The following is a 14,746-nucleotide window of genomic DNA, read 5'->3' on the forward strand; positions in this document are numbered from 1 at the left end:
AAATAAAATCAGAGTGGCTGGAAGAAAGACCGACTTTCTGCCAAAAATACTGCCCGTCTGGCCTTTTATCATTCCCTTTGCCGCTCTAGAAGAATTATTGCTTGTCATCAGTCACAGCACGGCCATCAATCGTTAGTCATTGTGTAGTTATCAATCAAATTCTCTCCTCGTTCATTCATTCACACTGCGTGCCAGCAGAGGTATGTGAGTGTGAGTGTGTGTGTGTGTATATGTATGTCAGAGTGAGCATGTCTGTATTGTCTGTTATGTGATGACATCATCCCTGGTCTGAGGCATTACCTCACCTCCCCTAATCGCCCAACCTCCCCCTATTCTCCTTCATCCCTTTAACTGCCCCCCCCAGCATGACTCACTCCACGTTAGCACTGATTCCCTAAGACCCCCCCACACACACACACACACACACACACACACTTACTTACTTCACCCCCCCTTGTAACACCCCAGAGCGACTGTTGGCTTTTTGAAGTGATGGGTTCTTTTCTGCAGACAATGCTGTTTGTGGCTCTGCTGTCCTTCATCAAAAAAATAAAAAAATAAAAGGGTGGCACAAATACATACTCTGCAGGATGCAGCAGGTGACTGGCTGTTTCCTCCCCGGCATGTCGAGGCCAGCCAATGGCACGGCGGCAGCCCCCCCTAGCCTCTAATCACTGAGCAGAATGGTGTCTCAGGGATCCGGCATGCACCAATGAAACCGTTGCTAAGCGCTAAGGAGAGGTGGGGGGTGGTGGTGGTAGGAGCTAGTGGCAGCCCCCCGTCCCCTCCCATACACACATACACAGCAGACAGGCATCCCAGGTAACGGAGGGCACAGAGGGCAGAACTAAATTTGAAATTACATAAAGTACATGCGCATAAAACACACACACACGAGCAAACACTGTGAGGACCATAACAGATGACGTCACAGCGAGTCACTGGGTTCAGAGCTGACAGGCATCTCTCCTCGTTCCGCTCTTTCAGCCAAATGAAAGCCAACAGGTGAAAACACCGATGGAGGGAGACACACACACACACACACACACACACACACACACACACACACACACACACACACACACACACACACACACACACACACACACACACACACACACACACCTGTCACAACATGAGCACACTGAAGGATGATGCTACATGTGGGTCTGTCTATGAAGTTTTTGACACTGTTGTAAGGTCTCACACACTGAACACAGATGTAAAGGCAAAAAAAAACAACGCAATGTCCTCAGAGAGACTGTAAAGCAGCTGTGACAAGCAGTAGCAGCGAAATACTTTGTTTCGGTGTTTAACAATATTTTCTCTTGATTTGTTACGTTTTCTAGTAAGAACTTCTTGCTACGCTATTTGCTACAAAATAAAAAAAATTAAAATTTAGATTTAAATATGGAAAACAACACCTGTCGGACAAATCACTTTTAAACACTAAATGTCTCCCAAAAAAGTATTTGAATTATTTCAGTTTAACCTCTACATTTCCAGGGAGAGAAAAATATGTTTGAGCAAATGTAGGTTTGCTTTGATTATATTATCAGTGGGGTCATAATGAGTGACTTTCACTTTTAATTGAGTCACTGTCCAGAAAAGTATCTTTGTTGTATGACTTTCTACACTACTGCCTGTTATAAGTATGTACGTGCATGTGTCCATATACGAAAAACAAACTGACATTGGGGGAAAAACGCACTTTGAATCTCGGAGAAGTCAATTTTCTGTGAACTAAGAAAAACTCAAGCTCAAAAAAAAAAAACTTAAAGTGATTTATAAGCGAGTTGAAGACTTTGATCTGACCATAAAGAATCATAGTATCCTTCCACTGACAGCATGGGAACCTGCAGTTCCCATATAAATGTGATATCTCGTAATTCAGCAGGTAATATAGAGCGGGGCGCAACTTTATATTCAAGGTCAAATTTACATTCTGAGTGGAGAAGCTCAGCCTCTACTGTATTAAACTTCCAGTGCTCTGAGGAACCTTTAGGGGTTCTGCACAACATAACCTCTGAAGACCCGAGACAAAAGGTTCATGAATTCTTATTTTCGAAAATCTCAAACACAGCAGTTTTCAGCAATGCGCCATCAGGAAGCAAGTTTTTTTTTTTATTATTCCAACCCACACTACAACAGCTGAATTCAGTGATTACTTCCCTCCTTCTAATTGTAGGTTTGCTAATCAGTGACCTTCGCTGCTGTAGTTTAGTGCGCTGGGATGCAAAGACGCAGACTTTTCAGGCTGAATGGCACATAGTTAGGAACCAATTCACCCACTAATATGGGAGGTTCTTAAACACTTGAATCACATTCTTCTATAGTGAGTAACCCTAAAGTTGCTATATTTGGATTGCTGTAGGTCAGCAGGAACAGCTTATTTCCTTCTTTCATTTTATTCACATTTTTTATATAGCCAAGCCCTTATTGCTCTTTATTTCATTTGACCGGTTGATCAAACAGAATGGGCTATCTTTGATACCCACCGCTGATTGAGTCTTAACAATCACTCCATGGGAAACAAATAATACAGCAGAACCTATGAGCAAAGGTTTCTTTTCCTGGAAAATGCCAACCTGTCGAAAGAAGTTAAACTTCATGAACTGGTTCTAGATTATTTTTTGTTTGTTATACCAGACTAATAAGGCCGAAACTTATTTATATGACCGAGCCAGAGAGTTCATTCAAATCAAGCACGCCTCACCAACAGCAGCAGACAAACATTAAACTGATCTCAGCAGCCACCCAGACCTTTGTTAGTATCAGAGGCTTCTTCCCCTCAGGCAAAACTCTCACACAGAGCGAGTCCACATCAAAGTAAACCATGAACGCGTCTAGTATGTATCTGGGAGAGCCGCGTTTGGGCTACACTTCACTTTCAGCGTGTCGGTGTGGGCGGTTTAAGCTTCTGTATGCATGTAGAGACGAGGGTCTTGCTGCGCTTGTAATCTGTAAACCACCACAGTCAACAAAGAGGCTAATCCTCCAGGCAAAACAACTACTCCAAGATTTATGTGGGGGTGTACAGTATGTCTTGGGTATGTGTGTACATGAGATGAATGTAAGCAACAGCAACCCTTGGTTGACTATTTAAAGTGCACAGAGTTCACTTATTGGTCTTACTGTCGACGGAAAGAAAGCCACGAGGGACGGTGTTTGTTATGAGGCATCCTTAACCTCACAAAATAGACTTTTTCATCTTCTGGTAGATCTTAACCTGCTTAAAGGGCTGTGGTTGACTCTGTATTTTTACGCATCGTTTCAATAAAAAGGTGCTCTTTATAGTTTTAGTCTACCAATCTGGATTATTTAAATGATTACACATGGAGTGGCATATTTGTTATGGTGAAGTAAAGGGCAATAAATCTAGATTTTGATTGCATTACCATTCACTAACATAATGCAAAAGGTTGGTCTACCTCAGGTTTGCTGAGGCTGGACGACACCAGGCACCCTGAGCCCACATCTAGGTCCCACTGCTTCCTGCCCTGGTTGTGTGGATCCAGAGCCGAGATCCGCCCATCCAGGGTACTGATGATCACAAGAGACCTGTGGACACAACACAAAGACTTCAGCACACTGTCCAAAATAAGGATTTCGAGAAACTTATCGCAGCTTCACACACTGTGGCATAAGAGCGTAACAATATCGATTCAACGTTTAACCATCCAATAGCATCGATGCAAAGGGAAAATATCGATTACACATCATCGTCTTAAGATGTGCCTTTATTTTGAAAATTCCAACTTTCCATTTATTCTTTTTTATCAAAAAGAATAGTTTGCTTTTAATTTTATTGTCTAAAAGAGCTCAGTAATAAAATTGTCTTTTAAAAAGATTTTTGAATGAAAACAAAAAAATACACTGTTGTCCTATCTTCACAGTGGGGGTTTATGTTTAATGCAGTCAAATACAAGACACTAAAGGGCGAAGAATTGTTAGGCGGGGGTGCAGATGTTGTCTTTCCCCCCCTCTAGTCCTCAACCTTATTTTGCAAATCAGGGTGCCCTTCAACTGCAGCCAACAGCACACCTGTGCCATGACAAACCCCGTCCTGTCAGCTAGTACGGGAGGCATGGTGGTTAAAGACGGGAGCAGACCTGAGGATCATCAAACCTGACCAGACATCCCACACATAGAAACTTATTTCCATAAAACAGAGACATGGGTTACAAGAACTGCAAACTCTGTTTAAAGAGCTTGAGGTGAGTGAGAAAAAACTAGATTGATCGAGTATAGTTTATTACTCACAACACACTTTTTTCCCCCCATTTACTCACACATTTTCAACATCTTTTAATGTTAACTGTCCCCGGGACTGAGTTTAAGATTTAGTCTCAAAATCAAAAGAATGAAAGAATAAGCTGGCAGGCAGACAAGGGTGACTTCATTTCTACAAGCTCTGAAAATTATTAGCTTTTCTTTTGTCATCGTTTTATTAAAAGTGGACTATATTGTTATCCCCCTTTTTTTTTCTTCAGGAAAGGCATAACAGTTTGCTGCACCTCAGGTATGGGAAGAGCACACTGGTGATGCTCTGAAACAGATGGTAACGGAGACTGTTTAGAGCACACAGGGGGCTTTGACATGGATACTTTTCTCAGGCTGTTAATACTGCCATTACATTAGGCTCATTTACATGTAAAACCACAAAAAAAAAAAAAAAAAAAAAAGTCCAGGGGCATTGGATTCAACATTTCTTCTTTTTTCTGAGCTCTCCAACATTAGCAGAAAATTAGTGTTCACAAATATTGTCTCGACTGCCCTGACAGCTCAGAGAAAAATGCCATATCATTGCTGTTAAGAAAACAACCAAATTGTGCGTAATTTCACCTTTACAGAGTTTAGGCACAAAAAGAAAATTCATACTGTTATTTCAAAAATAAAGTGGACATATTTTCCGCATATTTCATTCTGAGGTATTGTTGGCAGAGACACAGTGAGAAGCTAAAAATAAAAGTGTGTGTGTGTGTGTGTGTGTGTGTGTGTGAGTGGGGGTGTAATGAGATGCAGCAGTTGGAAGAGTTTTCCCTTAGATGATGTATGGGCAACATATTTCTCACAGCACCAGTGAGCACTTTACCTCTGAGAAATGAGATGTTTTACATAATTGTGGTGATGGATTTTTAGATTTCAGTTGTCCCGCCCCCCAATTAATTCTGTAGCTCTACCAACAAACATTTACTCGGTGAAGGGATTTTCTCCATCAGTGGTTAAGTACAAATTCTCAAAATGAGTTTTATTCCTCTTTTCCTCCACAGCAAGATTCTAGTTCATCTAGTAACTCCAGGCTAAAAACAGTCTAAGTGAGTTGAGTGAATCGAGACATCCAGCCCAACCCTCTGCCTAACTCTTAAGGGTTTTGCCGCATTGCTTGTCAATCATGTCCTGAGCTATGGCAGGGGCCACCTCCTGACTATTGATTTGTATCTGTCTAGAGGAGATGCTGTCAACGGGGCTTTTAGCTTTATTTAACACACACACACACACACACACACACACACACACACACACGCCGGAACTGAGCACCCACTGCTTCACATCCACACAGCTGGGACCCAACCAGCTTCCCACTATTGGCCACTGGGGCATGTGGGGTTTTAACTGCCTCCCTCGAGGGCAACTACACAGCAGTTGCTGAGGGAAGAGACAGTGTTATACTTTTACAGCTCAAACAATGAAATTCATCTCCCTTTATTTACGCGCAGCCTAAGAGCTGTCAACAAAGCAGAGTGTTATTTTCATCACCTGTGCCATCCATCATTTAGACTGAGCAGGTGAATTGCTTCTGACTAGATATAATCCCTTATTGATCTCACTTATCGAACACTCTTCAGTCATGAAGGGGAAGGAGCATGTTCGACGATGTTTAAGCCTTAGGAAAACTAAGAAATTGATTGTTTCAGAGGGTGCAAATCAATTTTAGGAAGGTTTCTCCTTCTGTTTCAATGTAGTCCTTCACACATTCACAGGGGAGTTACACGTGCTGCTCTGGACCAGCTAGTTTTGTTCAGCTCAACTGGTTTTTGGAAGTTTGCATAAAAATGCAAATAGGATCACTTAACAGTAATGAGCCATGTGTCTCTCAGCCCCATCAAAGCCAAGATTATCTCCCCAAATCTGCTTTTAGCATTATCAGCATCGCCACTAGCACTCAAGTGTAGAGTACTAAGAAAAACATTGTTTTTCCTCTCAGCCACCAATCAAAACGGAGCGCTAAAGCCCGTTCTCACCCTCTCGATTGGCTGCGAGACCCTGCCAAAAATATTAGGCTGATTGGTTGTTGCTAAGCAGTCGGCGCTCTGAGAGGGTGGCAGCTTTTGGCGGACTCCGCTCGGCCGGCCCCGCCCCCTCCAAGTCATGCTGTGAATGTAGAAGTGAGGCAGAAGTCACCGAGAGCATCAAGTTCAACTTCAGAGATGGAAACAGGGCGCGCGAGAGATAGAAGAATTTCATTCGGAGGGAGATCAAAGGCTTGTGTGGACTCTTTGTACTCCAGATAAAGGATAAGAAGGAGCAGAGAGGGGGTTGGGGGCACTTAAGTCTACAACTTAGGTATCATGATGGTAATGGAGAAAACGAGCCGTGGAGGAAGGGAAGGGAAGGGAAGGGTGGGGGGGGGGAAGAGAGTAGCTATAAAAATAGTACTAAACCGAACAATAAAACCAACTCAAACAAAACAAACAGCCCTACTGTATCATTTATTTTCCACGTCTGAGCCCCGAGACACTGCTGCTCTGCTCGTCACCAAAGGGATAACATGTAGCCTGTGGGGCTGCTGCCGCCGACTGAGGCACTGAAGAAGACGTAGGAATGGAGAACGAAGAGGGAGAAAGGAGGGAAAGTGGTGAAGCTGCCAACACACTGAGGGCTGTTAGTGTCCTTGCCCGTAATGCTGTCAAAGTGTCATAATAGTGCAGAGCGTCTCTTCAATCACAAAGCGTATGGCGGAGCAGGGAGCCAATTAGCCTCGCTCTCACCAGACTCTCTGCTCCTCAGAGACACTCAGCCTCAGTCTACACACGCACACACACACACACACGCACACACACACACACGCACACACAAGCTGCTGGTAAACACACTCCATTGAAAGAAGCAACCAGGATGTTTACACAGGCCAAGTCTCCAAGGAGCGAGAGCCGTCGAGCCGCACCAATCATAACAGCCTTCCACTTCGCAGCAGCCAATGGAAGCACCGCTTTTCTCCTTTGCTTAGCCAATGGGTGGGCAACTCCGCAGACTCGGAGCCAATGGCAGAGCGGGACTGCCTGTAACCATGCAACAGCGAGCAGCCTGGATGCACGCTGGAGTTGTGGAGTTGTGCTGCCGCGCGGCCACCGAGAGGCAGAACAAAAATACGAGAACACGGGGAAGCACGTGGGGAGAAAGTTATGGATGCAGCTCTGAGCCGGCCGCACCCAGCACCACCAGCTGCATCAGCAGGAGGGGGGGGGGGGTGTGCACACTGTGCACATTCTTACAGATAATGTTTTAAAATGTCTCGATTCAGAATAATAATGAAAGAAAAACACACACCAGTAACCTGGGTACGTACATTGAAATGCTTTAATGTGGTAATCCCATCATTTAATTCAGGATATTAAAAGGCAGTTGGCACAGCACAGCAGAAACTGGGATTTGTTTGAACATGAATGTGTTCCCATGTGCCTAACATATGCCTAAAATAAATGAACACTTGCAGTAAGACTAGATTAAATGTCCCGGTTAAAAAAAAAAGAAGTCAGATTACTAATCACAGATGACATAAAAGCTGCATTTAAACACAGTTTAATGGGACTTGAATGTTTATATAACTGTCCTCTAAACCTTGTTGAATAATCAGGTGCTAATTGTTTTTTTGAGGTTTTTGTCACAGCAGCTGAAGCCGTATTAATGAGGACTTGAGTGACAGACCTGCGAGATGCAGTCTCCTTTTTAAAAAAACAAAATCAACCTCACATCCATCAGGGCCACTGCAGCAGACCACCGCAGCAGCAGAGAGCAAAGGGTGTGGTTAAAAAATAAATAAAAAACTTCTAGTACTAGCATAAAAAAAAAACACACCATTTAAAAGCGTTGCCATCACCATCACCCTCTCTCTCTCTCTCTCTCTCTCTCTCACACTCTCCCCTCCTGCTCCCTTCTCCAACCCATTTGATCTCACACGTGGTAAAATCCAAACTCTATGGCGCCACGCTCCTGGCAGCTGATTGGCTGGGCTGCAGCCCCGATCCGAGGATCTGATTCGTTGTTGCTAAGCAGTGAGGAGCCATCGAGAGTGAAAACAAGACAGCGTGGTCCTACTAACTACCAGCTAACTCCTTGTTTTCATCCCATCCTCTCCTCTCCTCTCCTCTCTTCTCCTCCCCTCCCTCCCTCTCTCTGAGTATCCCACCTTTTTGCCTCTGCCCCACCCATACTGCAGTGCTGCAGGATGGGTCCTGCCGACTTACCGAAATAGCCGCTGACTGACCTAATAAACTCATTCCTCTCGGTAACACATTGAAAAACCAACAGTGTTTGGCAATCACTTTTATCAAGAAGTAGTTACCATTTATGGCACGGCACACAGCTAGGAAACACGCAGACATCTAGTCAAAAGAGCCACAAGCTCTTCTATAACCCAGAGAGAGTGTTCATCAAGTGCAGAGAGAGTCAGGAAGTCAGCGACAAAGACATCATTATGGTCATCACGTCCCAGCATCAGCCCCTCTTGCTTATAAACCTCTGCTGATGGGACAACAACTTCAACATTATTACAGAGAGCAATCAAATAAGAAATAGTTGAAGAAGACAAACAAATAGCACCAGACGTGAATTAAAAATATGGTTACCTAAGGAATTAAAATATACAAGCTTGTTTGAGTAGACACTGAGTTTAGCAGCGAGAGGTAAACATTCAGACCCCTCCATTGTAAAACAACTGCTGTACACAAACTGAGCTCAAAGTGCTCAATTAAAAACTTCCCAGAGGGAGTTCAATCATCTTCATCTTGACCTGTTATTTTGGGGACAGTTTCTATTTATAAAAACCCACAACATCTCCCTGGTTACAGTTAGTGGACTACTGAAACAAAGTAAGAGAAAAAAAAAAAAGCATATGAACTCTCCTCCCTCCCCCAAAAAAAAAAAAAAAAAAAACTTCTCCTCCTCTTTTACCTAACTATAGCCAGACCCATGTGGCCAACTCAAATTCTGAGCACTAGCCCCGTCTCTCCGACACAATTGGCGGACAAGTCGCCCGGCTTGGCGGATTGGCTGTTGCTAAGCAGTAGGCTGGTGGGAGCCAGCCGGCAAGCACGGCGGCCCAGAAGAGCTGTTGCTGCTGCAGGGCCCTTAGGGGGGGGGCAGAGGGGGGGGCAGGTTCCAACAAAGCTACTGTCCTCTCTCACCTCACCTCCAAGTGCTCCCTAAAGGTGCTGGAGGTCCCGATGGAGCACTCGCTGGCGGAGGCATCAAACCTGCCAGCGCCGTCACATGCATGATTCACATACTACACACACACACAAACACACACACACACAGAGACAGATGTAACACCAAGTCTCCAGAGCAGAGTATGTAACATATAGATGGCAGCATTACAAGGGAGGTGACAGCCGTCAGTTGACACAACAGCAGCTTTCGTCACAACTGAAGGCCGGATCAAAGCGAACATCTAGAATATTTATAGATTACAGGATACAGGGGCGAACGAGGGAACGAGGATGAGAAAAAAAGAAGAAGAAAATAAACTGACAGAAACTTAAGAATGTTGCCATCTGAGCGTTGACTGATTCTCGAGCTGTCCGCATGAAATGTCTGCAAGAGTCTGAGTGTTTGAAGTGCTCCACACCAAAATCTAATTTGGAAGAAAATAAAAAGGGCTTTTTATTTTTTTTTTTCCCTTCATCCATTCTCTTTAAAAACACAAAGAGACCCAGACTTTGAGAGTTCTATTATCAACAAAGCATTAAAGTAAATCTTCCAAGGTGGAGTGGGTTCATTGGTTTGGATTTTGTGTCAGGAACAAGGTCATGATACTTCCCTCTACTTAAATAGAGACTCTGTAAAGTTGATTAAGGGTGTGTTAACATTCTTATTATCACCACATGAGCTTGTCTGTTTGACTTGGGAGTTGAGATAACAGCAGCTGCAGGTAGAGCCTTGAAAGGTCACAGAATAGATAGATAGATAGATAGATAGATAGATAGATAGATAGATAGATAGATAGATAGATAGATAGATAGACTTACTGGATGAAATTACTCTGTTAAAAGTAGCAAGTTACCAAGGACATACACACATACTCACAAACCAAAAATACAAGAAATATACTAGAACAAAATACACACAATATTTAAAACAAAACACACACGCACACACAAATCCACATACACACCAGGAGCTACTGCAACAGGCTGCCGCACGACACAGCGCCATTGGCGATATGTTTTTAAAAGGCTGGCCTGATTCATCATAAGACACAGAGGTGATTACTTTCCAAAAAGTGTTCAATTTGACCATAGCTGATTTTCTTTTCTATTTTTTTTAAGTCCAGGTCCACGGTCATCACTTTGTATGTTTAAACGCTCTATTATCAACACCAACCATTCCGTGGGTTTTGTTTACTGTACTGTGACAACTTTTTTTTACAGAGGAATTGATTCTTGAGACATTTTTCATGCATTTTGAGCGCCGTATTCAGTGGACAGTTTATTTGTTTCTTACCTTGTCATATTTAACATATATATTTGTTGTTGTTTTATAGACCTGCTGGTTAATGAATAATTCACCTCTATAGTCTTGCTGCATCTGCCATCTTTGTTCATTCTTTATCTTATTGACTTCTACATATCACTGTTAACAGTTTGTTTTTGTGATGGTGTGCACAGTCATGCCCTCTGAGGCAGCATTGTGAAAAACTTAGTTTAATGCTATTACTTAGGTTCTGCACAAATAGACAAGTACTAAAAATAACCTTTGATGAGCTCAATATTTCTAGAATATCTTAAATATAATAAACCAAAACAAAAGAGAGGAAGGAATACTTTAAACTGTTAATGCTATGGGCAATATATTCTAAACATATTACCCAAAAAGTAGTAAGTAGTAGGAGTAAATCTGAAGTTCTTATCAGAGCAGAGTTCTGACAAGAACTTCAGATTTACTCTTGCATATACTGCACTGCAGAGGACAGGCAGGAATCTTAAGTTGCCCTCACACCACCGTTACTCTGCCATCACTTATATCCTGGTAAGCTGGTGTCCTTGGTGGTGCACTGGGTGTAAACAGCAAGCCACTTCCTGCCTGTCTGCGCAGTGGTGAACACCACGACTGTATTCCGGTGAACACCGTGTGAAAACAACTTTTGTTTTTTTCCTCTGTCTTACTCGATTTCTCAAAAGAACATATATACGCCAACTTATTACACCCATTCCTCTTGACTTGAGCTTCATGGGACTGACTGCACAGTGTGCTCAGTGGCTCCCTGTTGTGACAAAGCGGGGGTTGTTTGGTATCCCAAATAACAAGAACTAATATCTGATGCTTTCACCATCATGAAGATAAAGCAGCAGCAAGTTTAAGTATTAAGCTACAAAAAACCTCAAGAGGTTCCACTCCAATGTGTTCAATGTTATGACTGACTTCAATCCAACTTCCTCTTGAAAAGCAGACGGCACATGTATAATACTACACAGAGAATAATTTAGTGAATGACCTGATAGGCTTCAACGAAGAAAAAGGCACGGGAATAAGAATGATTCTGGAAGCTGTATCCCAGTCAAAAGTATCTGTAATGGTCTTGGTAAAACTAAAAGATAAAAAGAATAGCATGGCAGAGAGAAGGAACATCCTGAAGAACACACTGCGCCAAAGATCTAAGATGGGTGTCAAACCTACTGTTTACCAAGGAAGACTAAATCAATGCCCTACCCACTGCGCCAACAACCGCATCTCACTTTGGGCAGCAACAGCAGGTCTGACAGGGTTGGGGTCTGTGTGTGAAAATGTACACTTTTGACTGATAAAGATCCTGGGGATTGTCTCAGCTGAGTGACATCGCCTTTGCATAACAGTCATAAAATAATAATATGCACTTGTCAAGTTTGATTTGTGTTCTTGGTACCTGAGTAGAGCTGGAGCACCTATCGCACGTTTGCTTTTCATTTACAACAACTGCTTTCAGTTTATGTCCAAGACAAATGTCCTAACCACGGACGATAACAAGAAAGTCCACTCAGCCATTCCTGCTCTGTTAAATAACAACAGATCCGTGCGCCCAGGCAGCGTCTCAACATGTCAAGTCAGACACTTTGGATAGGGCATGACATCTTTTTTCTTGCCCTGCAGAGCCACTTTGCCTTTGAATTACACATTGCAACATACTGTACATGTCATGATCGCTTCCCAATTAACTGTGGTTAATTAAATAAACAGCCTGGTACTTTGTTCACACTTTGCTTTTCTCAGCTAAGATCTCCTGACAGGAGGAGATGAGCGGCGGGTGGTAAGATGATGGTATCTCTGTTGTTAAGTGATTATAGGAATGTTCCCTTCATGTAATGTGATGTGATTCCTGTATATGACAATGAATGGAAAATGGGCAAACTGACTGGGTGAATGTGGATAAGAAGCCCCGGAAACAAAATCAGGCAGGGTCCTGCCCATCACACCGCTCTTCTTGTTTATTTAGCACATAAACTGCGGTTTGGAACTTTTCAGATTTGTGGACTCTCGGTCAGAGAGCATGATTCTAACGTTACCTGTATGTCCAGTTAGTTAATATGCATATATACACATATTCTCTATTAATACAACTTCCGACAAGCCCAAATAACAACCAAGACATGACAGTTCACGAAACGTGACAGCTTCACGCTAACAGCCTGCGGTCAGTGCGCAGGGGACTTTCTGGGTCGATGAACTGCAAGCAGGGCGTTTAGCCCGGACATGCCAAGCCGAATGGACTGTACAGACAGTAGACGAAATAATCTCAAATAATACCTTAAAAAGTAGCTCGTTCAAGTTAACCACATATGACTGTCGCGTGGTTTTTTTTCGGTGTACTTTGCGAAAAGTACACAGGAAACTGTCCAAACTTTAATCGAATCGAATCTGCGCCTGTTATCCGACACGAAGTCAAACTCAGTCGTCAACAGTGTGTTTTTGTACTCTGACAGCTCGCTGCCACCGCTTAATATTTATTCTACGACAATATATCATAAATACGAGTAGGTGAGCAGCGACAAAACTGGTTTAACGAGATGTAGGAGTCGGAGGGAACATACGCAATCACATCCACAACAAGTTTTGAGTGCAGTACCGAGGCGAAGCAATACATAGCATGCGTCCAAAGGACGAGACAGTGATCAACGCGTTAACGTTATAGCTAACTAGCTAGTTAAATGAAAAAGAGAGTTTTTCATGCTTTCATTTTGTTTGTTTGTCTTTTATAGAGGTCGTCCATATTTTGCAAGTGTGAAACACGCGTGTCAAAACTGCAAGTGTCCGATAATGGGTGTCTAGCTGCTAGCGGTCTGTTAACTTTAACCATTTAAAAAAAAATACCTTGTCGGTTGGACGTTTCCTTTACTTTCTCCATATGATTCGTCGGTCTCCCCAGCCGAACCGTTATCGTCATCCTCAATGGTAACGTCAGCTACAATAACCGGGGGGCTAACGTTCTCCAAGCCCCGCTCCATGACTCTTGCACCATCTTCCCCCGAGGTCGAACCTGAGCCCCGGGTGGCGGACTGCGGCTCCCTCCCGATGGCGGAGCCTTGAGCTTGCGAAGTCCCGAATCCGATGAGCGCTTTCAGCAACAGCAGGAGCACCAGGGAAATGCTCACGTTTCCAAAGTGAAGCCCCCTTTCCATTTGTAAGACTGGCACATTAGTGAAATATGAGATTTACACGCCACTGGCCTTGTAAATCTTAACATGAAAAAGTTAAAGTGCAAAATAAAAAACTGTAACTACAAAGAAAACTCCGTTGTGTCTTGCAAAACGCCCTTCTGTTCTTTAAGTAAACATAAACAGCCACTGGGACACCATGTTATTCCCTTTATACTTCACACAAGACTTGCCTTGGTAACGCTAAGCCCCGCCTTGTTTCTACACGAGGATTGGACAGTAAAATCCCTACATTCGTTAAAAATTAATGTAACCGTCTCTCATTGCGCCGTTTGCTGTCAATCATGTATACTCGCATACTAAGCAGAATGCGATTGAATAAGAGAGCCGTCACTCAAAAAGGCGGGCTCAAACTGTTCCAGCCCCCCCAAACAGTCCACTTCATTGGCTAATCCTAGGTTTGTCAAAACGACGCAGGCGCACTGGCGTCTGGCACACAACGGGACCAAAAGGTGACGCAAAAAAATCCCCGATGGCGAATCCTGTTGCGGATATATGATTGGTGGGATGTGGCACCGTCCGTTCAATAAGAAAGACAGAGTCGATAAGCAGCAACGCTATTGGTCTATTTATAAACTCGTGACTAAACGTCAGCACTAGATTTGGTATTTCAGCTGTCATTCACGAGTAGTTGTCAAGACAGCCGACATAGAAGCATCAACGTGGCTCTCATGATCATATGTACATTTCCTGGTCACGAGTTTTATTTTCTCACTTTCGAATAAACAAACCATTATTACATAATGTCTTTGAAAGACTCTAGAAGCATTAAAAACTTTTTAAAATGGAAACTTGAAACTGCATTCCAGCCACAAAGCTTTCAAGTTCATTGGTTG

The 14,746-nt window shown here is 43.2% G+C and overlaps 1 protein-coding gene across 1 annotated transcript in view; it reads right to left on the reverse strand.

Annotated features, from left to right (window-relative positions):
• eif2ak3 (eukaryotic translation initiation factor 2-alpha kinase 3) overlaps nucleotides 1-14,256 on the reverse strand; it is a 34,851-nt gene extending 20,595 nt beyond the window's left edge. The window contains exons 1-2 of the mRNA XM_028566223.1: nucleotides 13,567-14,256; nucleotides 3,432-3,561 (exon numbers count right to left, since the gene is read on the reverse strand). Of these exons, the coding sequence (XP_028422024.1) occupies nucleotides 3,432-3,561; nucleotides 13,567-13,874 (438 nt within the window). The 5' untranslated portion in view covers nucleotides 13,875-14,256. The remainder of the gene's footprint in view (nucleotides 1-3,431; nucleotides 3,562-13,566) is intronic.
• Nucleotides 14,257-14,746: the final 490 nt, after the last annotated feature.

This window comes from Perca flavescens, chromosome 20 (assembly GCF_004354835.1).
Source record: "Perca flavescens isolate YP-PL-M2 chromosome 20, PFLA_1.0, whole genome shotgun sequence".
In the NCBI taxonomy this organism is placed as follows: domain Eukaryota; kingdom Metazoa; phylum Chordata; class Actinopteri; order Perciformes; family Percidae; genus Perca; species Perca flavescens.